Source organism: Ochotona curzoniae, unplaced genomic scaffold (assembly GCF_017591425.1).
Source record: "Ochotona curzoniae isolate NIBS_2020 unplaced genomic scaffold, NIBS_Ocur_1.0 scaffold_2476, whole genome shotgun sequence".
Classification (NCBI taxonomy): domain Eukaryota; kingdom Metazoa; phylum Chordata; class Mammalia; order Lagomorpha; family Ochotonidae; genus Ochotona; species Ochotona curzoniae.
The window spans coordinates 14,523,956-14,551,372 of record NW_024467095.1 but is presented as its reverse complement, the minus strand read 5'-3'; the positions used below and the strand labels follow the sequence as shown (position 1 = coordinate 14,551,372).

At 41.5% G+C, this 27,417-nt stretch overlaps 3 protein-coding genes across 5 annotated transcripts; all 3 read right to left on the bottom strand.

Annotated features, from left to right (window-relative positions):
- Positions 1-1,121: 1,121 nt before the first annotated feature.
- On the bottom strand, positions 1,122-20,764 carry LOC121170880 (probable inactive serine protease 58). The gene is made up of 6 exons (XM_041002292.1): positions 20,757-20,764; positions 7,561-7,656; positions 6,729-6,879; positions 5,328-5,578; positions 1,765-1,910; positions 1,122-1,363 (listed from the first exon to the last, which is right to left on the bottom strand). Exons 2-6 carry the CDS (start codon positions 7,598-7,600, stop codon positions 1,214-1,216), a joined length of 738 nt encoding a protein of 245 aa, XP_040858226.1. The 5' UTR covers positions 7,601-7,656; positions 20,757-20,764; the 3' UTR covers positions 1,122-1,213.
- LOC121170882 (cationic trypsin-3-like) lies at positions 10,151-14,157 on the bottom strand. Of its 2 annotated transcripts, none has more exons than XM_041002295.1 (5): positions 13,953-14,157; positions 12,635-12,803; positions 11,630-11,887; positions 10,973-11,105; positions 10,151-10,466 (listed from the first exon to the last, which is right to left on the bottom strand). In XM_041002295.1, the coding sequence occupies exons 1-5, from the start codon at positions 13,990-13,992 to the stop codon at positions 10,317-10,319; spliced, it is 750 nt and encodes a 249-aa protein (XP_040858229.1). In that variant the 5' UTR covers positions 13,993-14,157; the 3' UTR covers positions 10,151-10,316. The 2 variants fall into 2 exon arrangements, with proteins under 2 accessions (XP_040858229.1, XP_040858230.1); XM_041002296.1 differs by having other exon boundaries at positions 10,973-11,109; positions 11,634-11,887.
- A 1,886-nt stretch (positions 20,765-22,650) lies between the features above and the next one.
- On the bottom strand, positions 22,651-26,992 carry LOC121170881 (cationic trypsin-like). Of its 2 annotated transcripts, none has more exons than XM_041002294.1 (5): positions 26,953-26,992; positions 24,923-25,091; positions 23,939-24,196; positions 23,302-23,434; positions 22,651-22,800 (listed from the first exon to the last, which is right to left on the bottom strand). In XM_041002294.1, the coding sequence occupies exons 1-5, from the start codon at positions 26,990-26,992 to the stop codon at positions 22,651-22,653; spliced, it is 750 nt and encodes a 249-aa protein (XP_040858228.1). The 2 variants fall into 2 exon arrangements, with proteins under 2 accessions (XP_040858228.1, XP_040858227.1); XM_041002293.1 differs by having other exon boundaries at positions 23,302-23,438; positions 23,943-24,196.
- Positions 26,993-27,417: the final 425 nt, after the last annotated feature.

Sequence of the window (27,417 nt, the reverse complement as noted above, 5' to 3'; positions counted from 1 at the left end):
ACATCTCTGATTCTACCATTTAGAAAATTTGGCTTTACTATTTCCCAGAGATTGTTTTATCTCTATAGTATCAATTGCCACCAAGTATCCTACAGCTAGCCCATGAGCAATTTGGAGGTTAGCATCACAGCCCCTTGGCATGGTTAAAAATCCACACACAATTTTGATACCCCAAGAATACAATAGGTGATGGCTGTGAAAACATGATAGCAATGCACTCTGTTTTAGAGCTAGCTTGTGTAGTCATGCTTTAATATTGCACATTTGTTCTCATTTCCATTTCTTTCTACGGGAATGATACCATGGACAACATGTGTTTGTGCACATGTATTTCACTAAATTTTAATTTTTCATAATAGATTCATTTGTATTTTATGCAAGTGGTAAATAACTATAACGACATGCATTTTATGCATTATGATATACGTGGCTTCTTTTTAAATTAAATTTGTTTATTTTACTATTTTATACCACAATTTCATAGACTTTGGGATTTCCCTTTTCCCCTCCTTAAATTCCAACCCTCCCACTGATTTCTCCTATATCATCACAGTAGTATAGTCCTTCATAAAAAGTCACAAGTCCATCATTCTTCTACTTAAGTGCATCCTGACATTGTAGGTGTGGACAAAGTTATAGAGTCTAGAACCCTATTGTCAAGATATATTTAATAGTTTTATTGGAAGTCCATCTTTGATTTAGACATACAGATGCATATCACATATAGATATGATAGACTCCATTACACAGTTACTATACCTACCCTTAAATGAAAAACCATAAGAGAAAACCAATAGCATATACCTGGCTTCTTCATGCTTTTAATATTTCTTAATTATGAAATTTATCTGTGAGGTTTTCTAGAGTGTTGGCAATCTCAATGTGAAAATAGAAGCAAATATGCATCTATGTACAACTTTGCAGTTCAAATTTGTGTTGGTAAAATGTCAAGTGTGTTTAGCCAATCAGTGGTCAAAAATTTTTATTTCACTTATTTATACATCCATAGCAAATGTAGCCGGTGCTTTAATTTTAAGCGTGGATAGATGGAGTGTTAAACTTCTCATCATTCTTGAATATCATAAGATAAAGAGCGAAAGTCAGTGCATAAGTTTGATTATTTTTATTGAATCTTTCGATTCTGTTCAGATGAAGGATCCATTATGAAAATCACCAAGAGATGACATTGTGAATATAGGAGAACAGTAACACTTTAGTGTTTACTTATGGTTGCCATAATCCATCTTGCATAAGGATGAACTTCGGTGAAGAATCCTTCACTTCCTAGGATGATATTGCCATTGGTCCAAGACAAGATTCCCTGAAGCCTCCCATTGCAGATGGCTGGAGCAGCTGGAACCTCCTACCAGACCAAGCAAACAAGAGGTCAATATAGCTTTTTATCTCATGCAACAAAGGGCATGAAACGAAATGCCAAGAAGTGATGCATTGCTTCATTATTGTGGCAAAACCAGTTCATTAACTAGACTTTTTTTCCTTTCTTTTTCTTAAAAGGGGACAACTCCTCACATTCACAGAAGCTCACTCCTTGGCTCCAACTTGAATCAATGCTAGCACAAGCAAAGGGAAAAGGGATAGATGTTCCATTTCAAATCAGAGACTGGAGGAAGAGACGAATGGGACCAGTTGTATGCTGATTTTTCTTGAATGGAGCCCTGAAGATAACTATAACTGATTTCCCATCACTTCCTCATCTTACTATGAGCCCCTGCCTGTGTCTTTGTACAGAAGAATGGACAATACCTTAATTTTAAATATGGGAGATATAGGTTTTCCCATACACATGATGTTTGAAAACACTTCTGATTGCCGTTCATGAAGTATAGACAGGCATTCGTCGTTGGGAAGAGCGTGCTCATTTATCCATGTCAAGATGTCAGCATCACTGTCTGTATGAAAGACAAGACAAATCAACTCCAAGTCCTCTCCTTAGCACAGAGCTCCTTCTTTTGTTAGTTCAGAACTCTTCTGTCAGAAAAGTGGATTCATAAACCCAGTTTCCATCAATCACCAATTCTGTAGTTTTCTCAAATCATACATGATTTATAAACCTTTGAAATAACTGAGATTACATGAAGTCATGAGAAAGAAGACTGTCACAGAACCATTGTTCCCAACAATACCTCTCCCCCTTTTAGGCATCTAATACATCAGTTTCATATTTAATCATAAAGGGAGAAGCTATATTCCTGTGTACATGAGTGGATTTGTTTTAAATAGGTTATCAATGGCTTCTTCATAAATGTATGTATATGTTTGCAACAGATATAAAATTTCCACTAATGGATCAGTTAGTTCATTTTAATCGGAGCAATTGTTCTTATTCTAGCAATAATGTAATGTTAATCTCTGATAGACCATATCAAGAATGAAAGAAACAAAACTCTTGACCAGAGGCCACTCAAGTGAGACTGGTGGGTACATTTATATATCTAATTAAGTATCCTAAAGTAGATTAGACCAGAAAAGGTCAGGTTTTAAAACAAGAGAAAGGAATTCTATTCAGTTGTAAAGATTTTTAATATTTTATGTGTTTTGAAATGGTTAGAAAAAGAGAGTGGCATATGCATACTTGCACACACATGTCTACACACATTCACATGTACACAAACACACATGTATATACATACACATAAATACATTCATATACACACATACACACCACACACAAACACACACATTTATACACAAACACATACACACAAACACACATACACACACAGAGACAATTTCCATCTGTCGGATTCCCTCTCTAGATGGTTGTACATGTCGCTGCAGGGCCAGGCCAAAGACACAAGCCTGGAGCTTCCATTTGCTCTCCCATGTGGATAGCAGGAATCCAAGCACTTGGTCATTTTCTGTTGCTTTCCCAGACCATTAGCAGTGGAAGTGGAGCAACTGGTGCATGAACCAGTCTCCATATGGGATGAAGGTATTGCAAATCGAAGCATTATCATTACATCTCTAGGATGGCCTCTGGTTTTAAGTGTTATGGAATCAAAGTCAAGAGAGGTGTAACAAGCTAAGTGATTGCAACATAAGTTACTTGAAATAATGAATTCCCAATAACTGTGGAGAACTTTCCATTAGAGAGTTTATAGAAATCTATTCTTTCTCTGTGATTCTGACACGCAGAACTTACACAATCAAATTTCTGTTGAGTCTTATAAGATTTGAGGTGATAACTAAAACCTATTAAGAAACGATGTTACACCAGCTATAATTTATCCACAATATATATTAACTTATATTTCCAGGCATCTTGTTTGTAAACCAAAAATAAAGTTACAAAACACTAATAGTGTAGGTTCTGACTTTTTCTCTTTCTTACTAAACCAATGGATGTTTACAAGTTCCCATGTGTTGTTTGTTTTTACAGAACAGATAAACTGCTCTAGTTACCAAAAGCAGAGATTAAACCTAGTTAGTAGGTACAGGACAAATTAGTGAGCATGTTTACAAATCAGCCAATCAATTATATCCAATCATTTTAATTAATCTATTTGAAAGGTAGAGAGAAAGAAGAGGGACAAGTAAAGGAGAAAGAGAAGGAAGAGGAAGATAGATCTACAGTTCACTTTCCAAATGGTTGCTGTGGCCCAGGGCCAGGCTAGGTCAAAGCCAGGAGCCTGAAACTCTATCCAGTTCTCTAAGGGGAACTGGCCCAAGTTCTTGAGCCATCTTCACTGAGTTCATTAACATGGAGTTGGATTGGAAAGGATCAGCCTTGGACCCACAACCCTGACGTGGGATGATAGTGTTGCAGAAGACCATTTAGATTACTTGGTCACAGTGCCAGCCCTACCCCATCACTTCTTAAAACCAGTGCTTCAAAGACATATGCCTTCTAATAAATGTATCTTAGAGCGCCCAACTGGAAGTAGTCATGCCCCTGTAATCCACTTATGCCTCACTTCCTGAACTCCAAGCTCCTCACAAACTCCAGGAGTTGCAATTCTGTTGTGCTCAGTGGTAGTAAGCCTGGAGAAGATTGTTCTGCCTTCCTATCACAAAAAATAGGAGCTTCATCGCTTTACTTCAGATGTCAAGTGGTAGCTCTTTCCTCCTTTGAAAATACCTGAGGAGAGCATGGTTGGTGAACCGCATTTAGTAATAACCAACAGATACCAACAGATGCATTCGTAATCTACTTTCTTTTAAAGTGTCTCTAACGAAACAAGCTGCTTCAAGAACCAGATCTTTGTGCCCATTTTCAGCTAGAGCTCACAGAGAATCATGTGCACCTACAACATGAGCTGTGTCCATGTTTCCCAGGAGATATGCTGAGCCAAGGGAATGACAATAATATGTCATAATGACCAATTGACTTCAATATGAACCTGCCAATTCCCCACTTCTGAGTGGACACACTTAGCTGAACTGTAGGCAGGAAAGCATCATTTCTAGTAGGAAAATGGCCCCTATGACAGAACAAGTGATTCCCTCATTGTCCCTCTTCTCTAAGGGTCTTCTGGAATGAATGGATCACCATGTGTCTGCACAGTGGGGGGCTTTCAGTGGTTGAGTGGATGCATGTCGTGTTGCTTCATCTATCATTCATATATTATTTTTTTCTTTTTATAAAAAATACTTTTGTTGGAAAGTCAGATATACAGAGAAGAGGAGAGACAGAGAGGAATATCTTCTTTGAACTGATTCATACTCCAAGTGGCCCCAATGGTTGGAGCTGAGCCTAGTCGCAGCCAGAAGCCAGCAGCTTCTGCTGGGTCTCCCACTCAGGTGCAGAGTCCCAACACTTTGAACCATCTTCTGCTGCCTTTCCAGGTCACAGGTAGGGAGCTGAATGGGAAGCAGGGCTGCTGGGACAAGACCTACCACCCATATCGCATCCCAGAGAATCCAAGGCAAAGTCTTTAACCACCAAAGTACTGTGCTGCACTCTGACTGCTCTCTCTCTGTCTCCTTTTAGGCACTGTGATTTTAGCAGTAGGAATTAGGAAATGAATAGGTCAACCAACCACAAGATGTCTTGATGCTTGCGTTGGAGTGAGGACTTTTAATATCTCCTTTATTTCACTCTGTTCCTTGGATCCTGATCTTGAATGTTCTAGAGATGTTATTCCTACCAACGGCTCCACTTGTGCTATCAGGTTGGTTACACTATATTAGCTTCTTTGAGTTTTATCTTTGATCTCCAAACATAGTTTTGTAAGATCCTGGCATTAATTGCTCTATACTTGATGCCATTATCTCCTAATAGTTATTTCCATCAAGTATACCTCAACACTTTTTTGACAGCCCCCCCCCCAATCTCTTGCATTAAGAAAATGGAGTCAAACACTTACTGTTTTGATATTCATTCCAAATCCAGGTTGGAATAAAGCAGGTGTCATTGAAAAGCATGGATTCCAAGGCTATGGCTATAGTTCCCACATCAGTGTTGATATTTGCAGGCTTGGAGAGCTTTATCAACATCACATCATTCTTCAGAGATTTTGAATCAAATCCAGGATGGGTCACAATTAAGGAGTGATTCCGTGACTGCTCTTTCTTACTTTTAATGCTCGGTTGAACAACACCAAGTCGTATATTAATACTTTTGGAAGAAAGACACAAGGAGATAGAAAGGAACTTTAGGTAGAGGAAACACACAGATCATCTTACCTGAGAACTACAGAGTACTTTTCTTGACTGTAAAGAGCAGTTTGAGTGATGGCTCAGTTCTCCCCTTGCAAGTGCTCAGATTCCATATAGGCACTGGCTCATGTTCCAGCTGCTCCAATTCCCATCCAGCTTTCCACTTATAGCCCGAGGAAGCAGTGTGGGATGGCTAAAGTACTAGGGAATTTACACTCATGTGGGAGAACAGGAAGAAGATCCTGGCTCCTGGCATCAGAATAGCTCAGCTTCAGCCATTACAGCCATTTGGGGAATGAACCAGTGGATGGAAGATCTTTCTCTCTGTGTCTCCTACTCTCCATAGATCTGCCTTTCCAGTTAAAATAAATCTTTTAAAACTAGTAAGAATAGTTTTCACTATTGTGGAGAAGACGTGCTCAGGTAAAATGTGACTTGATTTTTGGCTGCTGAGATAGCACTCAGTATAGTCTAGTTACTATTGTTGAGATTTGGATAATCAATGTTAGCAGGTAACAGAGATTGCACTGCAATCCAGGACGTCACAGTTCTGTGTTTATTCTACACAGGCTCCAGCAAGCCTTCAGCAAGACCATAACCACCAATTGTCTATATTCTTAGGGCTTTTCTGTGATCACCCTAAGCCAAATAACGTCATCTGCCGTGTGTTGTTTATATTTATCAGAACCCCACAAAAGTAAGTATTCAGTCTGTGAGTACTCCAAGTGATCATTTCTCATTGCATTCACATTCGTTAGAAAGAGTCAGGCTTGTCCACCTCCAGAGCAGGCATGTACAAAAGTCAGTCCCTTGCTCCACCACCTAAAGAATTATAGTGCTACCTAAACTGTTCCTTTAATAACAGCTAGAAGTTGAACATCCTGTTATTGAAATGTTTCATGGCATTGTGGTATAGGCAAAGGCAGAACATCTATCATGGTAACGTCAAGATATACTTAACTGTTTCACTGGGAGTTCTCTTATTCAGGAGTAGAGATGTGTGGTATAACATATCTTCACTTCCCCACATGCTAGATCCCATAATACACTGCAGCTATAAGAAATTACATAATTGCCTCCCAGTTCCCAAGAACACAAGAGATACTTACGGGGCAGAGCAGTGTGCAGCTGTCACAACCCACTCTGGGTGTATGAGACACCCTACACAGGGTCCTGACTTGGTCTGAAGATAGGCCAGGTAAGGAATAGTTAATAGGGTTGAGTTAAACTTTTCTGTATAGCTATCTCCCAAAACAGCTCCTGGAGATTCAAGACATCATAGATAAAGAGGCAAATAATTAAAGAGACAAGAACTCAGCATCAGAAGTCTTCCTTCAGCTAAGAGTTTCAAATTTAAGATCAAGGTTGTTTCAACCCTTTAAAAAAGCAGAGGAAATCATGCATCCCACCCTAGGAAATGAGTAAGTGTCTTTGAGAAGAAATACTACTAAAGTTCCTGAGACTAATTCAAACACCCAGTGATTGAAAACACTCATGACGGTGCCATGAATTCCTTGAAAAACCTGTAAAATATTAATTTTTTTTCAAAGAATCTGAGTAGAACATTAAAAATTGCCTCATTTTGGAGGAGCTTTCCAGAGCTCCCCACGCAGCCCACTGTCCTCCTCTCCCATGGTCACTGCCCTGGGCAGTGTGGTACACTTGGGCAGCAGAGTGACAGCTTAAGGAGCAACCAGGAGAAGGAAAGGCATTGGTAGTCATTAGGACTCGACAGGTTCTCCATCCTCAGAGGGCTTTAGGAGCACATGAGTGTATTAGTTGTGTGTGTATTAAGATGCTTCTGATTCTTCCCCAAGACTGTTCATGGAGTTTGGAAATGCTCTATATGCCCTGATCTCTTAGCTTGGTTGTCTCCTTTGCTTCCCAACCCTTCACACAACACCCAAGTTTCCAGGTCTACCCAAGCCACCCAATACTCACCAGCTGCACACAAGAGAATAAAAATGCAAGGGCTCTTCATGGCAGGTTGCAGTATCGCCAGCAGGAGGAGAGGAGAGGAGATCAAGCTGTAAGCAGCTTGTGGCAAGAACAAATGAGCAAGAAATGCTAATTACAGAGTAAAGAAAGAAACCAGGAGCTCATCAGTGTCTTCAAACTAGTCCTTACTAGACCTCATATGGAAAGCACTGCTGGGAGCCCTCTCTATTGTGGGTGATAGATAGAAACAAGCAGACCAAGCCAAGGTCCTCCGGCCTCCTCTCTGATCCTGGCAGTGTCTGCAAGAGCATCACATTGGCTACCCTCCCCTGTCCCTTTCTGTGACATGGCCTTTCTTTGTCATCCCCACCCTCTTTGTGATGATAAGCCTTGCTCCCTGAGCCTCCTGTCTTTTGGACTCTCCCTGTCCTTCCTAGAGTCTTGCAGAGTGTGCAAGCATAAAATACCTTTAACAGATTTTCCACATCTTTTTTTTTCTTTTCTCCTCATTTTAGAGATTCAGAAGTTGTGATCCTTGTGTAAGTTAGAGTTGGAAGGCAGCCTAACTTTCTAGACTTCCTGTGGCCAAGTTGGAATTCACTTGAGTTCTTTGCTCCCACAAACAGTGGTAGTTAAGGCACTAGTACCACCACAACCACCTCCAGCACCTTTTTGTATTTTAAGAAATGAATTGCCACAGGGAAGCAGCCTTCCCGTGTGGCTTACATCAGTTTTTCTGTCTTCTCCTGTTTTTTTTTTTCCTTAAATTAATTATTTTTTATCAGAATGGCAGATTTACAGAAATAAGAGAAAAAAAATATCTTCCAACCATTGGTTCTCTTTCCCAAAGGGCTGCAGTAGGCAGAACTGAGCTGTCTTGAACCCACGAGCTAGCAACTTCTTCCAAAGCTTCCACACAGGTGCCAGCCTAAATCTCCAGACTCCCTGTGGTCAATTTGGAATTCACCTGAGTCCTTTGCTCCCACAAGCAGCAGTAGTTAAGGCACCACCACCACTCTTTTGTATTCTGAGAAATGAGATGAACAGGAAACCAGCCTTCTTCTAAAGCTTAGATCAGACCTTCTTTCAGGTCTTCTGTTTTTTTGTTTGTTTTTTTTTTTGTTATAAGATTTATTATTTTTATTGGAAAGGTAGATTTACAGAGAGAAGGTGAGACAGAAATATCTTCCAGCCATTGGTTCACTCCCAAAATGGCTGCAATAGCCAGAGCTGAGCCGATCTAAACCCATGAACCAGAAACTTCTTCCAAGGCTTCCACACACCTGCAAGTCCCAAGGCTTTGGGACATCCTCCACTGCATTCCCAGGTTATAAGGAGGGAGCTGGATAGGAAGCAGTGCAGCACAGACACGAACTGACCCCCATGAGATCCCAGCACGTGCAAGGGGAGGATTGAGCCAATTGACCATCTTGCTAGCCCATGTCTGCTCTTTCCAATGATTCCAGTATAGCTTCCAATTGTTCCATGCTTTACCTGTGACAACTTTAGGAAGGAAGGTGGTAGATTATTAGCTGTTAGTTTTTATAACCATGTTCTTGTCTGTATTATTTCTTATTAGTTGTTAGATTTAATAAAACAGATGCATTTTGTGATATTTCCTAGATGTATGTTTCCCAGTTGTTTCAGTTTCTGCACCAAACAGAAATCACTTTATCACCACCAATCAGCATAGAGAAAGCAAGCTGAGAGTCAAAGCAACAGAGTCAGGAAGGGAGGTTGCTGTGTGTGGATCTGCCTCACATTCCCTCCCCCTTCTTTTCAGACCTTGCCATTGGTCACTTACTGTCCCAGTTGAAGGATGGCTAGCAATGGATGGAATAATACATTTTCTCTGGGCAAGTGCCAGTAGGGAAAGTCTCTGGCATTAGTATCTGCATCCCATATGTTCTGTGGTTCTAGTACTGACTGCTGCAATTCTGGTCCATTTCATTGCTTCTGGAAAAGAAGTAAAGGTGGGCTCATGCCCTTGGGCCCCTGAACCTGTCTGGGCTACCTGGAAGAAGCTCCTGGCTCATGGATTCAGATTGGTTCAACTCTGACCCATATGCTGATCTGGGGAGTGAACAAGCAGATGGAACATTGATCCTTTCAGCTTGACTTAAAGTCCAAGTTCTCCATCACCTAAGCTCTGACTCTGAGGCTGCTGGATGACTATATCATGGCACACAAAATCTTCCTCTCTCTTTCCCTCCTCCTATCTATATATCTGACTTTCTAATAAAAGTATATACATCTTCAAAAATAAAATAAAATGAAATACATCTTAAATAAAAGTCAGGGTATATGAGAAAGATGGAGAGACACAGATCTTCATTCACACCTGCTGTACTAACGGTCACAAAGTTTAGAATTGAACCAAACCACAATCAGGAGTTTACAGTTCCATCCAAGAATCCCCAGTGAGTGACTGGGTCCAAGCATTTGAGCCATCCTTCGGAGCGCTAACCAATGCTGACCACACCAGAAATAAGGAGAAAGACTGCAAGTGAAGCAGCCAGAACAGGAATCAGGGATAAAATGCCACTATCAAAGGAAGTAGCTTCACTCAACTGTGTCACAACTCCCTTCCCTCTTTACAACGGCTTACTCAGGAGCTGGATTCAACAAAGTTCAGCAATTCAAAGAAACGACCACTCTTAACAATCATGGTGCTAAAAAAAGGTCTTTATTTAGTTACTATTTTCAGGCATGAAAAGAGAGTTAACTAACAGGGTGGACTGTGGAGTGTAAAAGTGGTTTTAGTTGGCAGCAATGGTCTGCTGAATCCAGCTCACGTAGTTGCAGACTTTGGTGTAGACTCCAGGCTTGTTCTTCAGGGCACAGCCATAGCCCCAGGACACGATACCCTGGAGTTTTCCATTGCAGACCACGGGGCCACCAGAGTCACCCTGAGCAGGGGAAGAGACAATCAGTGCTCTTGTTTATGGTCAGATAGGGGATGGGGTGGTAAGTGTTCTTTCTGTTTTCTCGGCTGCTGATCTTCATGGAACACCATCCTTCCCTCTGGAAATAAAATCTTTAGAATCTCTACTATAACGCTTACCCAACTTCCTGCCTCAGCACTTCTTTTTACAGTAGCCCAAAGTAACCTAAGGGAGATTGTATGCTAAGGAATGAGCACTGATCCTTTTACAAGGGCGCCTTCCACAGTATGCCTTCTTGGAGTTGGTTAAGCTCTACTGTGTGTGTGCAGTGTCTGATGAGCACTGCTTGTGTCCCTGTTTACACCTGCATCCAGCTATTAATATCACAAAGAGAAAATGACTCATCCCCAAACTGGAGCTCATCTCTCTCCATCAGTCCAGGGATGCTCATACATTCCTGTGTGTTTCAGAACAGGGAAACTCAGGTGGAGAAGAGCAAGCCTGGGTGCGGGAGGAGCACAGACACTCACCTGGCAGGAGTCCTTTCCGCCCTCCAGGAAGCCCAAGCAGAACATGTTGCTAGTGATCTGGTTGGGGTAGGAGCTCTTGCAAGTGGAATCAGAGAGGACGGGTGCATTCAGACACTGCAGGAGAGATGGCATGCTGGCTGTGGAAGGCAAGAGTGAAAGTCAAATTCAACACAAGTCTTCCTCCTAGAAATTTCTTTCCCAAAATCTGTCTGCTTCACCCACCAGTCTCACTCTTTCTCTGTCTTCCAATAACTTTTACTTCATGTTAGTAATTCAGCTGTTTGCCATAAACACATTTTTTCTTTGACACTGGCACCAGTCACCAGAATTCTGGAGCCTAGAAATTTCATTTCTCATGCAGGGACACAATTCTTCTACTCTGGCATTCCTTAACCCCACTCTTATTGACCTCTAGATTTGTGCCCATTACTCACCCTGTTCATGTGATACTCCCTAAAATCTTTATCACATTCACAGATAGCGCATGAATTTGGTATGCTATCATTGAAGATGTCCGTCCTATTTCCATCTATATGCCTTTAATCTCTCAAGTTCCCAAAATAATCCAAGGGCCAACTCAACATGAGTGACAGTTGGAGCTAACTGACCATCTACATGCCTTCCACAAAGACTCAGCGTTTCTATTCCAACAGACACTTACTGCCACTGCTCAGGGTGTTACCCCAGCCAGAGACAAGGCACTGAGTTCCCGCAGATGCACAGGAGGTTGGCAGAGCGACTGTGGCCACTTTGGAGTTGAGGGTGGCAGCCTTGCTCAGTTTAATCAGCATGATGTCGTTATCCACTGTGGATGAACTGTACTTGGGATGTTTGATGACCTTGGAAGAGCTAATGTATTGCTCAGAGCCATCATTGGCATTAATGTTGTGTTCTCCCAGACGCACCTGGATGGAACTGGATAAAAAGGTTCAAGTTTTGTTAAGCATTCAAGTTGAGTTGCATTTCTTTCTCCTGACTATGCAGGCTCTGGGCAGGACCACAGACACCACCCTCTTCTGGTATTGACTCACACAGTGCATGCTAAGTCCACTGCCACTAAAGCTCCATGAAGAGCACATCTTAGTAAGTGCCACTAAGGCTCTCCATTTTATTGTAATAGTGAGGATCGGGAATGGGAACTAAGAAGTTCTGCCTACCATTAGATGAAAAGGAAATTGTTTGATGTTTATCAGAACCTGGCATTTCTCCTATGGTTGTGTCACTGGTTCTCACATGCTGAAGAGTCAGGCACAAGCCATATGGCAGAATGGGAAGGAGTGCCATGAGTCATGTTATTTGTAGTAATCTAAGATCTCTATGTATTTGTAGTATTTTTATAGCAGTCTTCTGTGGTTGTGTTATAATCATTAGGGTCTTGTGCTGATTCATGTTCTTACACACTTATTACAAAGACATTCCTTGCATTTATTTCCCTCCCATGTCTTTGTACCTTTATTTAAGGAGCTAGGATAGAAATCCAAGTTTATCTGTCTTTGCTAATGTCCTCGGTACCTCACACAATGCTTGAGAAAATAATATAGTTTTTAGACTCTGAGTGCTCGATACCCAATGGATAATCACACTAGTCCCTCCAGAGTGCTTCAGAATATTTAGAGCATCAGCTGAACTCTGAACAGAAGAGTGTGAGCCTTGATCACTTACGACTTGTAGCAATGAGCTGCAGACACCACCCACTGGCTGCTGATGAGGGAGCCCCCACAGAAGTGGTAGCCAGAGTTCAGGGACACCTGGTAGGGCACAGAGTGTGCTGTGCAGGTGTAGCCCCCGACGATCTTGTCATCATCCTCATCGCTGCTGGTGGGGAAAGCGACTGAGAGAGAAAATTGACAGATCTTAGCTAAATAAAAACATGTTACAATTTCTACCCCTCTGCTTTTGATTTTGACATGAACAGCACAACTAATACAGTTGTGGAGGTTCTTTTTTACGTGATTCCATGTTAATTTCTACCAACTCTTTTTAAATCAACATGGTAAGTACAATTTTTCTTTTGTTGCACAATCAGAAAATAAGAACAATAATAATATAAAATGTTATTTCACTACAATGAAATGAGGTAATTTTTGGAAAGCCTATTGCTACATAGCTTTTAAATCCATACTCAATTGTTAAATACCTAGGTTTTTCAATTTATGTTTAAATTTAAAAAATTGTTCTGCATATGTAGAATTCAATACAAACAGAAATACATAACTCACAAAGATCTGAGATTTGTTCCATAGTTGGTGTCCCAACTGCTCACAACTCTGGCTATAAAGAACACTTTGACATGGAGAAGCCACGCAAAGAGATGTGAAGCTTTGCTGGAGTCACATAAAGTGAGTGGGAAATGATCGAGGTGTTGACATGCCTTAGGTATTCTCGGGAAGTCAGAGAAGAGAAGCTTTTGGCAAGCTACCTGAGATTGTACTGTCTTGCAAGGTCATGATGTTTGAGTTCCCTAATTCCCTCAACCTCTCTCCTTGTATCTAGACTAAAATTTTCACTATGTCATTTGACAGAGAATTTTATGATTTTCCTCTTCAAACTTTGCATCTTACTCAGCTCTATTTCTGAGCCTTATCAACATGGTTAGCCTGGCAAAGTGGAGTACAAATATTATCATGATTTCATGCAGCTCAAATGCTCTGTTCACCATGAATTTCTCTCTCTCTCTCTCTCTCTTTTAATGATTACATTGCATTATTTGACACTGCTTTATAGGCACTGGGATTTCCCCGCACCCCTCCTGACAGCCACAACCCATGGTTCACCATGAATTTCTTCCAACAAGTGGGATTTTCAAGTATCTTTAATCATAGACTCTGTGTTGTGTTTCATTGTTTAAACTAATTGAAGACCATTTCAGCATCCCTTATTAACTCCCACAGCACAAACTCACACATATGATAGACACTTAATGGATTCACTCATTAAACACTCAGCAAAAATCACTCAAAATGAATCAGAAGAGACTCACCAGCAGCTCCCAAGAAAGCGAGGAAGATGAGGGTCTTCATGGTTGCTGATTGGAGCTGGACTGGGGAATAGTGTCTGGCTTTTCACCTCCAGATATTTATACCTCCAGGTTATCATTGCCACCAATGCCGTCAAGGTGTTAAGGAATGGTTTCCCTGGAAAAACGTAATTCTAAATTTAGAATTCAACTCTGTAACAGATGGAAGGTAGTCCAGTATCATATGCAAACACCAACATGTGTCTTATGTTCCATGGGGTTTTGGGAACACACGTAACAAACCCACATGGTCAGAAATGCCATCCATTATTAGAATGTTAAGTCCGAATAAGGTCACAGAACGCAGGACAGGTGTCCTGATTCCCAGCGAGAAGTCTTAAGTCCTGGCTATCTCAACCATGAACTTCCATTCTAAGGAATAATCTAGATCCTGTACTGTTGCTGTTCGTTAGTTGTTTTTCCTGGTTTTATACACTGTTCTATGATTCTGGTCTAGCATATCCATGTAAATTCTTCACTGTGAGTAGTTATGTTTTGCTGCCCAGAAAAGGAAATGTCTCTAAATTTAAATATAATGGAAGAAAACAGGGAGGCAAAAGAATGATAACAGCAATTATCTAGAGTTGACTACACGTCAAGGGTTGGAAGTTCCCATTATGTCAAGTTTATTTTGCTTTCTATAATGTCACCAAGGATCAATTGCTTCGAAAACATTACATTACTATATCTCTCTTTTCTCTCTCTCTCTCTCTCAACAAATGCCTGGCCTTGTGAGTGGCAGGCCTCTCAATCCTAAACTGGTTTTCCTGTTCTCCTGTATGTATTGGTTATTTCAAGCAACACATTAATAGAGCGGATTGCAAGGCACACAGATAATGTGATGGAATACAATCGGGAAAAGATTCGAATTTCAAAATGAGGGAGAGCACGTGTGAAAGAGAGAAGTAAACAATGAACAGAGATGAAAGAAAAAAAGAGACAAAAACGGAGGGAAGCTGGGTAGTATGAGCAGAAAAAGCAAATGAAAGAAAGGGAGGAAGAAAGGAAGTAAGGAAAGAAAGAGTCAAAGAAGGCAAGAATGGAGGGAGGACGGGAAGAGGTACAGGAGGAGGCAGAAAGGAAATCTGGGTAGCATTATTCTTTTCCGATGAAACTCTCCCGATATAGAGCAAAGTGGTCCTGATATTATTTGTTTGTTAATCAATCTTAAAAGTAGTACTATGGATAAAGCATTGGCCAAAAAAGACAATAAGACATCTAAGCATCCCAGACTCCATTTTGGTTGAAGCCATTGAGAGACTACTCAGTGCAAAGCACAGATAAGACAACATGGGATTCTCTCATTTCCATCATGTTTATAGAAATGCAGTTGCCTGTGGAACATGGATGTAAAATTCACGCTATTCTGTGCCCAGAAATACAGTCAGTATTTATGTTCAAATGCTTTATATTATGTAACCCAGTCTCTCATTCAGAAAGCAATGCAATTCCCCACACTTATCTCTCTCTAAGATTCTGCAAGCATCACCAGGTGCACTCATAGAAGTGGACCTTGTTGGTACAATGTTTCCTATATCTCCCCCATTGTACTACACAGCTTTTCAAAGGGAAGATGACATGAAAAGAGGGAAGGAATGAAGGGAAATGAAGATTCAGCATGAAATGATGAATATAACTGTATAAATAAAAGTCTACTTTTAAAGAGCAAACTGCATTTAATTATGCTACTATATTGTGCAAGGTTCTTGGTGGAAGCAAGGGCCTGATCTCTGTGAGAGATACTCAAATGAAACTGACATGAAGGAACTTATTTCACATGAGGTATGACAGTTATATCACTGTTATTTTATATATTTTCACAAGATAAGTGAAAAATAATACCTTTCAATTATCTATAAAGAAAGGTGAAAAAAAAAAACAGAGGCTAAAAGTGAAGTGGCTCAATACACTTTTTATTCTGACAAAGGAGAACAAAACAGAGAAGATGGTGTCTTCACAAAGGGATAAAGATCAACCATGGAACTCCTGGCATGGGCCAGACTTGAGGAAAGAAACTGAATGAGGGGAGGACATAAGGAGGTAACTTCAGGCCTGAAAGGTGGAGATTTCAGGACCAGTGGGAATGAGGCAGAGGGACAAGAAGAACTGCAGTGCCTGTGAGTTGAGTGATATCCCCAGGCATGTGGGAGAGATCGGTCATAGTCTTAGCTATCTGATGTTTAAATTCCTAGAATAACTTGAGTGGCAGAGAGACAGATGACACACACATACATTCCAACCACTGGCTCTCTCCTCCAATGACCTCAAGATCCTGAGCCTGAAACTCCAGCCGGATCTCCCATGAGAACAGTAGACATTCAAGTGCTTGACCCATCCCCGGCCACCTCCCCAAGTGTGCATTAGCAAGCAGTTGGAATCCCAGGCAGAAGGGGCCTTGAACTTCTGAACATCCAAGATGGGATGTGTGTGTCCCATGAAATGTTTTAACTGCTCTGCTAGATGCCAACACTAGCTAGCCAATAATGAAGCAGTTCGAATGGGAGCCATTTCCCAAGGGTTTCAGCTCTCAGATGGAAAAGCACATGTGCTGTGTTGCAGAAACAAAATCTTCCTCCCACTCTAGATCCAAGCTTCCATCACTGCCTGTCTTCCTGTGACTTCCATGAGAACACAACTGCACCTGCCAGGGCTGGCTGCCTCTACTAGCCCCTAGGAATTCTAGGGAAACTTTGCTGGGTGCCCTGGTAGAGAGGATGGGAGGAGAACTTCTCACATCCCACCCTGTCAGATTTAGTTACCTGGATAGAGTCTCATGGAGACTGCATTACACAGAGGCTTCTCTTAGTTCACTGGTGTTCAGCAGGACTTTCTCAGGGTTTAAAGGGAATGAGGGGACATCACATTCCTTCTGTTTTGCTTAGCAGAGTGCTAGTTTCTAGTGGTGGTTCTGAGCCCAAGAAAGTCTTTCTTCTTTCTGACAAAAATACAAAGATCAACAGACACATTTGCTCCTGTAATCATTTGCCTGCAAATGAACCAACAGCTGCTACTTTTCCAAATGGAAATTCTAATCAAAACTAAATGGGACATCCTGTTACAGGTCATTTGATTATCAGGCTTATGGCATCATTAGCATTATTTACCTACCTAGCCGCTATAATCTGATTTATTTACTTAAATATTTATATCTATTATTTCTATTATATGTATTGTAAATAATCTGAGTCATTTGAAATCTGCACTCAAGGAATCTTAATATTAAAAGTATGATGCATAAGAATTATTTGGTGAACAGTTGTTATGTTTTTGAACTCTGTTACTGAAAAACATATAGACATGGATGATTTACACATGCCCCTGAATCTCTAAATATAATCAAAATTTCTCATTCTGAATATTTAATGTTGAGTATGTGTTTTTGTATTCTTTATTTTTGTTACTTTCAGCTTATTTTTTATTGGCTTTTAATACAAAAAGCCAAGAAATTTAGACCCCAGCGTAGAAAATTGAAATGACTCTCTTCAGTAGATTGTTCTGTTCTAAATTCAAGATTAACCCTCGAAGAAGGGATAATGATTTGCCTATAAATTTTTGGGCTAGACTCACTCTAGCAAGTGTGGTGGAAAATGTTTGGTAGCATGACTGTATATTCTGAAATTTCTGCATAACAACTAAAGCCTACCTAAAACAGTTTTGCAGCATTCTTAAGTTGATAAGAAGTAAGGGAAATTCAGCATGCACTTTTCTTTGTAGGTGAAAAGGTGCCTTGAGTGAAAGCTGTTTGATAAGTTTTCTTTCATGTCTGCATCCCGAATATCTTTTAATACATCTTCTATTTCCAGGTGTTCTGGAATCCTCAGGTGTTTTCCTTGCAAAGATAATGTATCTGGAGACAGAAGTTGAGGACACAGACCAGAGGGGAATCTCTTGCCTGTCAGAGGGTTCCCTGTTCTTCTGCAGGTACTTCTCCTCCAAGAAATTCTAGGGCCCCCTCCCTGGCAGAGGCAAGAATAAAAACCTTTTAGTTGGTACTGTGGCACAGCTGCTTCAGCAGTCACTTGTGATGCTGGCACCTGTTAACATAGTGCCGATTTCAGTCCACGCTGCTCCACCTCTAACATAGCTCGTGGGGGATGTGCCTTTGAAAGCAACAGAGAATATGCCAAAGTACTTGAAACACTGTTATCTATTGTGGATGGAGTTCTGGTATCTTGGTTTCAGCCTTGCACAGCCCTAGTAAGTAATGATTTGAAGATCTGTTTTTCTTTCTTCTCCCTCCTCTTTCTTTCTGTTTCTTTCTGTCTCTTTCAGTGTCTCTGTCAGTCAGTCTGACTTTCAAAATATAAGCCCTTTTTTTAAACATATGTTTCTAGCTTTTGTCCCTGATATTCTGGAGTGAAAGAAATAAAGTAGTATGTCTTTGTCTTGAGTGACAGGTTTCCCTCAGTTAAACCATCTCTGCAAGATCCCTGGGGTGCCGCTGGCCTGTCGGCATCGCAGCTAGGGTCCCAGTTACTTGCAACTCTGTGGAGCTTTTCTGGACTAGGCTGAAATCGAGTAGAGACCCAGCCCCCAATGCCTCTCTCTTTGTTGGGGAAATAAAACTTCCACCTGCACCTGCTTTGGGCTCCCATCCTGTCATTTAAAACCGTCCTCCTATACAATCTGCGAAGGTTCACACACAACAAGTCTGGGAATCCAGGATTTTAGTTGAACCACAACAGGTGTACATCAGTGAAAATGTATAATATGTATTTAATCCACCCCACTTCAACCTTGATTCACCGCCTCTGTAGACCACATTTTCCTGTTCTAAATAAACCCAAACCATCCCTTAACCCTCCCTCACCCAGAAGCTCCTCTCCAATCTTCACAGTTTCTTTTTTGTACTCAGATGCCTCACAGAATAGGTTGTTACTGGCCCGTCTAGCTCAGCATGCCTGGTATGTTTGCAGGAATTATCACACTCCAGACCTGCCACAAAAGTTCTTCACGCAGCTTGCTTTTCTGCAAGTGGCTTCCATCCTACAACGAGTGGCTGCACCTCCTTTTCCTCTAGTCTGTTATTCTCCTGTCCTCAATTGCAGGTTCTTCTCTCCTTCTTATGAAACCTGGACAAGACACTCCAACTCCAGCCCCTTATCCCGACTAATCAGAAGGGCCACCAATCCCAAGTTATCAGAGCCTTTCCCTGGAGCAAGCTGGTTAACAGATTAAACATAATGAAAGTATTAATTAATTCTTTTATTTGATAGGAGGGAGAAAATGGAAGTTCTATATGGAATGCACTTTTGGTCTTTGAATTGTTCCCGTAGATCCGAACCAGGAATAAGAAACAAATGCTGACATTGAAATATTTTTATTTGCTCCTGCCTCTTCTTGGCTTCCGCTTTGTGCCTTGGAAGTTTTGGCAAAGTCACAGCTCCTCCTGTAGGTCACAGAGGTGTATTGTTCCCTAGTAAGTCATCTGTCCCTAGTCCTCCAGGCACAGCTTTGGAAAAACAAACAAAAAGAAAGCGAATGAGGGGGAAAGTTTCAGGCAGGGGAATTCCCAGAGCCAGGAGGCTTTCGAATCCCCAAAGAAAATGCTAATACACTAGAACTATCATTTACCTTAGAAACACCTAATGACACAAAAGATAATGTACCTTTCCTTTTCTTAAAAATACACATTTTTAATTTTAATTTTCTTTTTAATATTGTTTTACATAGTTGGGAGGAGTGCATGCCCATGTGGACCTCTTAGTAGGGTGGGCAGGGTCACATATGGAGGGAGGTGGGTGGAACACATGCTTTTTGTCTCCCTGAATTGGCAAGGGAGGGGGGATAGGGGACGCTCCTTCTTGTCAACTACATTGGCACCTGGGCTGTGAGATAGTCACTTGATGATGCCTTAGAGACCCCAATGTGAGGAAGAGTGTTCAAGGGTGTTACTTGAGTGCTTTTCATGTTTCTCAGAAGGTGTTGGTTTCAATGCTCCAGGATTGAGAAAATCTTTCCAGCATCTATTAGTTGACCAAGTCCACCTTGGTGCATCCACAGACACAGGAATATGCTGCAAAGCTTGGCCAGGAAAACTGTCCCACCCATCCTCTGATGAGGTCGTTGATGTGCCCTGCTGGTCTAGATGATCTGGCTGTCATGTTCCTCATGTGTGTCTTGGCATGGTATCCACTGCATAGGCATGAGCAACTGAGGAGGTCCAGTCCAGATAGATGCATTGCAAAATCAGACAATACATCAAGCCTTATGTGATTCTGATCCAGTCCTGGAACTTACCAGCTGGTGCTGCATGCTGATCCGGCTGGCCTACACTGATTCTAGCTCTCATTAATGGGTGCTGCAGTCTAGTCTATCCTGACTTATAGCCAGACCTTGTTCTCATGTGACCTAGCAGGTGCCACAGCTTAGCCTGGCCTATCCCACACCAATGGGTGCTGGAGCCAAACCCAGTTTGGCTCACCCTCAGGCCCAGGCAACACATATGCTAACAGGTGCTGTGGCCTTGCCAAGCCTTCTCTACCCATAGCCTCAGCTCTTGCATTTACCAGTGGGAGCTGCAGCCTAGCAGGGAAGTTCCCCCTTACCAGGCCCGTTCCCAACCCTGGTCTTGCACATGGTGGGCATTGCAGGTGTTTCAACCCAGCCTGGCATAGCCCACCGACAGTCTCAACTTTCACCGGTGGGCATTGCAGCCTAATCCAGCTGTGCACAACTCACACCATTTCCTGGCTATATACATGCCAGAGGGTACTGCAGCTTGTCCTATCCCAGCCTGGCCCCAGATCTGGCCAAAACAATGCTAACCAGTGCTGACAATCTGCCTAACTCACCCCCAGCCTCAGTTCTTGTAGTACCCAGTGGGACCTGAAACATAGTAGGGAAGTTCCCCAAGTTTTTCTGCCAGGCTTATTCTCTGCTTGGTATTGGCCTGTCTTCAGTCCTGGTCTTTGCATATGCCAGCATGTGCTCGAGCCTGGTACTGCCTGGTCTCCCAGCCTCATTTCCTGTGTGTGTTAGGAGGGTTCCTGTCAGATGAAGTTTGTGGTCCAGAAAAAACAAAAAAGATTGTTTATTTGGAAACCAGAACCATAGAGGAAGAGTTGGAGCGAGAGACAGGGAAAGACAGATAATAGATAGATCTTCCATCTGCTGCTTCCCTTCTTTAATGGACAAAATGGCTGAAGCCACTGGGCTGAACGTAGGAGCTTCTTCTAGCTCTCCTTTGTGGGTCAGAATATCTTAATGGAACACAGAAGTTATTTTATTTTTTCAATAAGCATCTGTAATAATCCCTTTCTTGAAATGCCTCATGAGCTGTTGTTAACTACTACCCTATTTTGAAGACATGCTTGTGATTAATCCCAGCAATACTTCTTACCATATTTGAGAAGTGGAGGGTTATCTGTATGGTTGCCTGGATGAATGTTTCCTATCTTATATCACTTGCTTTACAGAAACCTGGGAGTACAGATAAGGTCAGTTGTTCGGGGAGCAGGCTGAAGGGAACGTTTTTCACATTGTTCCACATGACTCTGAGAGCTTTTAGAGAAACACTGTATCATTGCTCTTCTCATGTTTCTTGAAGTTACTGGTAAGTGTTCCTATAATGTTGAAGTAAGAGAGTGTGATAGCCTGTCATCTCCTGTGTAGGTCAGAAACTCCACAGGAAACACCTCAATACCTCTGCTGAAAAGCCAGGGGAGGAGTGAAAAATTGAAGCTTGTGGGAAATGGGAAATGCAGGTGGCATGCAAAAGCAAGCTCAAATCTTTAGTTCCAGGGAGAGAGAGAGAGAGAGAGAGAGAGAGAGAGAGAGAGAGAGAGAGAGAGAGAGAAGCATGCCTACACCAGAACTACTCCTGCAGAAATAAAACTTGGAATAACTTGCATTTCACTCCCTGCCAAGGTCCCCAGCTCCTGCTGCCTGATTCAATCGCCAAGTGGCTGAAATGGCTGGAGATGGGCTGATCTGAACCAGGAACCAGGAACTTCTTCCAGGTTTCCCACAAGACTGCAGGGTCCCAAGGCTTTGGGCCATCCTCCACTGCTTTCTCTGGCTATAAGCAATGAGATGCATGGGAAGTAGAGCAAACAGGACATGAACGGGCACCGATATGGGATTCCAGTGCGAGCAAGACAAAGATTTTAGCCACTGGGCTGCCACACTGGGCCTCTAATTAATCTTAAAAACGATTTCAATAATTCATATATTTGTACCATTTCTTAAGATTTATTTCTTTGAAAGCTAGATTGTGACAGAGAGAAAGAGACGTAGGAATCTTTCTATCATGCTGCTGTGCAAATTGTTGTAAGGTGTGTTATGGATTCAATCTGCAGCCAGGATCCTAGGATTCTTTCCAAGTCTCTCAGAAAGCTGGCTGGGGCTCAACGACTTGACTCTTCTTCACTGTCTTTTCATGCCATTTAATAAGGAAGCAGAGTAGCCATGACTCCAACCAGTACCAGATACAGGATGTCACTGTCACTGCAAGTGGTTTCCCTCACTGTGTCACACACAAGTCCATCCCTCCATCCACCTTTTCACTCAGAAGCAAGGTTCAAGAGGAAGTTCAGTACTTCTAACAAAGGACCATTCTTAACAAATGTGGTGCTGAAAAAAGGTCTTTATTTAGTTACTATTTTCAGACATGGAAAGAAAAGTTAACTAACAGGGTGGACTGTGGAGAGTAAAAGGGATTTTAGTTGGAAGCAATGGTCTGCTGAATCCAGCTCACGTAGTTGCAGACCTTGGTGTAGACTCCAGGCTTGTTCTTCAGGGCACAGCCATAGCCCCAGGACACAATACCCTGGAGTTTTCCATTGCAGACCACGGGGCCACCAGAGTCACCCTGAGCAGGGGAAGAGACAATCAGTGCTCTTGTTTATGGTCAGATAGGGGATGGGGTGGTAGGTGTTCTTTCTGTTTTCTCAGCTGCTGATCTTCATGGAACACCATCCTTCCCTCTGGAAATAAAATCTCTGTCTCTACTACATCAGTAGTATACTTCTCTTTGTAGAATCTGGAAGGTCAAGGTGATGGAATCCAAGATTGTTTCAGTGCTACCTAGTCATCTCTGATCATCTTATGAGGAGGATTCCCTTCAATAATATCCTTCATCAAAGGCTCAGACCATATCTGCATGTACTCTTTTCATGGCATTGTTTGTGTCTCACTTTACAATTGACACAAGCAATTAATGTCACAGAAAGAAACCCTATGATTTACCCAAAGCTGGACCTCATCTCTCTCCATCAGTCCAGGGATGCTCATACATTCCTGTGTGTTTCAGAACAGGGAAACTCAGGTGGAGAAGAGCAAGCCTGGGTGCGGGAGGAGCACAGACACTCACCTGGCAGGAGTCCTTTCCGCCCTCCAGGAAGCCCAAGCAGAACATGTTGCTAGTGATCTGGTTGGGGTAGGAGCTCTTGCAAGAGGAATCAGAGAGGACGGGTGCATTCAGACACTGCAGGAGAGACGGCATGCTGGCTGTGGAAGGCAAGATGAAAGTGGAAGACAATTAACACAGGGCTCCTTGAAATTTCTCTCCCAATTGTCTTGTATTCTGCTTGTTCTCTCAGTGTTCCAATAATTTCTGGGTCATGAATTCAACTGTTTCCAATAAGCATGTTGCTTCTTTGACAACATGGATTCCCCATGTTCTGGAGCTTAGAGACTTCATTTCTCATGCAGGAATGCACCTCTTTTACTCACACATCCCTTAACCTCTCTTATTGACCTCTTTGGATTTTTGCCTATCACCCACCCCGTCTATGTCATAGTCCCTAAAATCTTTATCATGGTCACTGTTAGCATGTGCATTTGGTATGTTATCATTGAAGATGTCCCCCTTTTATTCATGCACATGCATTTTAAGTCTCAAGATTTCAAAATTAGTCACTGGGCATCTCATCATGAGTGACAGTTGGAGCTAACTGACCATCCACATGCCTTCCACAAAGACTCAGCGTTTCTATTCCAGGAGACACTTACTGCCACTGCTCAGGGTGTTGCCCCAGCCAGAGACAAGGCACTGAGTTCCTGCAGATGCACAGGATGATGGCAGAGAGACTGTGGCCACTTTGGAGTTGAGGGTGGCAGCCTTGCTCAGTTTAATCAGCATGATGTCATTGTTCAGTGTGGATGAACTGAATGAAGGATGCTTGATGACCTTGGAAGAGCTAATGTATTGCTCAGAGCCATCATTGGCATTAATGTTGTGTTCTCCCAGACGCACCTGGATGGAACTGGATAAAAAGGTTCAAGTTTTGTTAAACATTCAATTTAACTTGCTTTTGATTCTCCTGACTATGCAGACTCCGGTCAGGACTACAGACAGCACCCTCTTCTGGTATTGACTCACACAGTGCATGCTAAGTCCACTGCCACTAAAGCTCCATGAAGAGCACATCTTAGTAAGTGCCACTAAGGCTCTCCATTTTATTGTAATAGTGAGGATCGGGAATGGGAACTAAGAAGTTCTGCCTACCATTAGATGAAAAGGAAATTGGTAAATTGGTTGATGTTTATCAGGACCTGGCATTTCTCCTATGGTTGTGTCACTGGTTCTCACATGCTGAAGAGTCAGGCACAAGCCATATGGCAGAATGGGAAGGAGTGCCATGAGTCATGTTATTTGTAGTAATCTAGGATCTGTATGTATTTTTGGTATTTTTATAGCAGTCTTCTGTGGTTGTGTTATAATCATTAGGGTCTTGTGCTGATTCATGTTCTTACACACTTCGTAGGAAGACATTCCGTTCCTCTACTTTCCTCTCATGTCCTTGACTATTATTTATGGAGTTATGTTAGAAATCCAAAGTTATTTGTCTTTGCTAAGGTCCTCATTTCCTCACACAACACTTGAGGAAATAATATAGATTTTCGCTCTGAGTGCCTTATACTCAAAGGGCAATCATACATGTCCCTCCCGAGTGCTTCAGAACAGAAGAGTGTGAGCCTTGATCACTTACGACTTGTAGCAATGAGCTGCAGACACCACCCACTGGCTGCTGATGAGGGAGCCCCCACAGAAGTGGTAGCCAGAGTTCAGGGACACCTGGTAGGGCACAGAGTGTGCTGTGCAGGTGTAGCCCCCGACGATCTTGTCATCATCCTCATCGCTGCTGGTGGGGAAAGCGACTGATGGAGGAATTTCAGAGAAGTGTTTGTTAAATGAATCCATTTTGTGATTTATTACACTCTGTCTCTCAGTACAGTCTTAAAAGTAAATTTTTTTTTCTTTTCTTGAACAATCAGGAATTAATAGTTTAAAGTAATTTTTTGTAAAACCTATTATTTTATTACTTTTAGACATTTAGACTATTGTACATATCTAATTGTTTATTTCTGCCCTAAAACTGACAATTCCACTATTTGTACACATCACAATTCACTCAAAAAAATCTGAGATTGTTACACAGTACATATTCTGCATACTGCAAACTGAAAATATGAAGAACACTTTGGAAACAGAGCAGCCATTCACTATGGTGGTATAACGTTTTGCGGTATCATGGACACGAGTATGGCAGGGTGTGTGGCATTTAGTGACCCGGGTGTATCCAGTAAAAAAGAAAGGAAATTTTTACATGCCATCTGAGAATATTCTGGCCTGAAAGGAAATAAGAATTGATTTTTTTACCCTCTCAATTTTTCTCTTGATTCTTGTCTGAAATTTTCACTGCATTATTTCACATAGAACTTCACAATTTCCCTCTTCAAGGATTCCATTTGTTTCACCTGTCTTTCTCACATTTATCAATGCAGTTATGATATCAATGTAGGGCTCTATATATTTTAATCAATATTGAATGAAGCTAAAACGTTTTCTGTATGACCTATTATTCAAGTATTTTAAAAATCTCTTGAGAAAAAAATTCTAAGTATAAAATGACTATATCGAATTTATATTTGGATAAATTGAGAAAATTTATTATTTAAACATGTAATAGAGTTAAAATAAATGATATCAAATAAAAATTGGTATGCTTTCTCTCATCTGTTATCATTGAATGACATGTTATTTCATATCAGAAGCACTGCATTGGCCAAGATGTCATGAAATACATCCTAGTGGCAAGTGTTTGGTACAGTAGTTATAATGTTGCTTGAAGATCTTATATCCTATATTAGAGTTCTTAGAGTTCTGGGGTTTGTGCCCTGCTCTACCTGATTCTAGCACCTTGTAATGCAGACCCTAGGAAGCAGCATGTAATGGCTGAAGTCACTAACTGTGTTCCTTCCACCTCTGCAGGAGACCTACACAGAACTCTAGGCTCTTGGTTTCACTGGGTCTAGCCCCATTCATTTGGAGAATAAACTTATGGATAATCTCTCTCTCTCTCTCTCTCTCTCTTCCCCAACTTCCTACCTCTTTCCCTCCCCTGCTCATCTTCCTCCCTCTTTCCTTTCCCCCATCTTTCTCCCTCCCCTCCTTCTCTCACTCTCTCCTTCTCCCTTCTTTTCCAACACCCCTTCAAATAAATATAAATAAATAAATGTTGGAAGGTACAACCCAGGCCTTTTGTTTATAACAAATAGAGTATCTTTGCTTGTTAAGTTCACTAGATTCTAAACAATTATCCCTTTAATGCAGGAGAGATTCTGCCTGTGATGCTCATGACAGACACCTCAAGGAAGACTCTATTAGTTCCAGTGATTAATTATCATTTGTTAGAAAGTCAAGACAAACATATCCTTAATATGAACTATCTTTTCCTTTTTTCTCTTGGTTCACAGACTTCATCTGTAGCAAGTTCTGCTTCTTTGTATCTTATTCTGAGCATATCCGTTCACCATGAACTCGCACCAACAACTGAGATTTCTAAGTATCTTTAAACATATTCTGTGCATTGTTGTTCAATATTTTAAACTACTTAAAGACAATTCAACATCTCTTATTATCTCTCAATACACAGACTTACATATATGATACGCAACTGAATCACTTATTAGAGACTCGCTAAATATCATTCAAAAATGAATTTGAGAAGAGACTCACCAGCAGCTCCCAGGAAAGCGAGGAAAATGAGGGTCTTCATGGTTGCTGATTGGAGCTGGATTGGGGAATAGTGTCTGGCTTTTCACCTCCAGATATTTATACCTCCAGGTTATCATTGCCACCAATGCCATCAAGGTGTTAAGGAATGATTTCCCTGGAAAGACGTAATTCTAAATTTAGAATTCAATTCTGTAATAGATGGAAGATAGTCCAGTATCATATGTAAACATCGTGTGTCTTATGTTCCATGAGGTTTTGGGAACAGAAGTAACAAACCACCTGTCGTCCATTATTGGAAAGTTAAGTCCTATTAAGGTCCCAGAACCCAGGACAGATGTCCTGATCCCCAGAAAAAAAAAGTGCTAAGTACTTGGTTATTCCAACTATGAACTTCTATTCTAATGACTTTCTTGAATCCTGTACTCTTGGTGTTCGATATTTGCTCTTTCCAATTGTATAAACTGT

Bases quoted from the DNA above. Each gene is read 5' to 3' on its own strand.
- LOC121170882 (XM_041002295.1), bottom strand. From the start codon at position 13,992: ATGAAGACCCTCATCTTCCTCGCTTTCTTGGGAGCTGCTG. The intron at 12,804-13,952 runs GTGAGTCTCTTC...TTTCTCTCTCAG, and splicing joins CGCTTTCTTGGGAGCTGCTG to TCGCTTTCCCCACCAGCAGC. The intron at 11,888-12,634 runs GTAAGTGATCAA...CTTTTTATCCAG, and splicing joins GCAGCTCATTGCTACAAGTC to TTCCATCCAGGTGCGTCTGG.
- LOC121170880 (XM_041002292.1), bottom strand. From the start codon at position 7,600: ATGAAGAGCCCTTGCATTTTTATTCTCTTGTGTGCAGCTG. The intron at 1,911-5,327 runs GTAAGTGTTTGA...TCTTTCATACAG, and splicing joins TTGGAATGAATATCAAAACA to ACAGTGATGCTGACATCTTG. The intron at 1,364-1,764 runs GTATTGTCCATT...TTGGTCTGGTAG, and splicing joins CTCCCATATTTAAAATTAAG to GAGGTTCCAGCTGCTCCAGC.
- LOC121170881 (XM_041002294.1), bottom strand. From the start codon at position 26,992: ATGAAGACCCTCATTTTCCTCGCTTTCCTGGGAGCTGCTG. The intron at 24,197-24,922 runs GTAAGTGATCAA...CTTTTTATCCAG, and splicing joins GCAGCTCATTGCTACAAGTC to TTCCATCCAGGTGCGTCTGG. The intron at 23,435-23,938 runs GTGTCTCCTGGA...TTCCACAGCCAG, and splicing joins ACCCTGAGCAGTGGCAGTAA to CATGCCGTCTCTCCTGCAGT.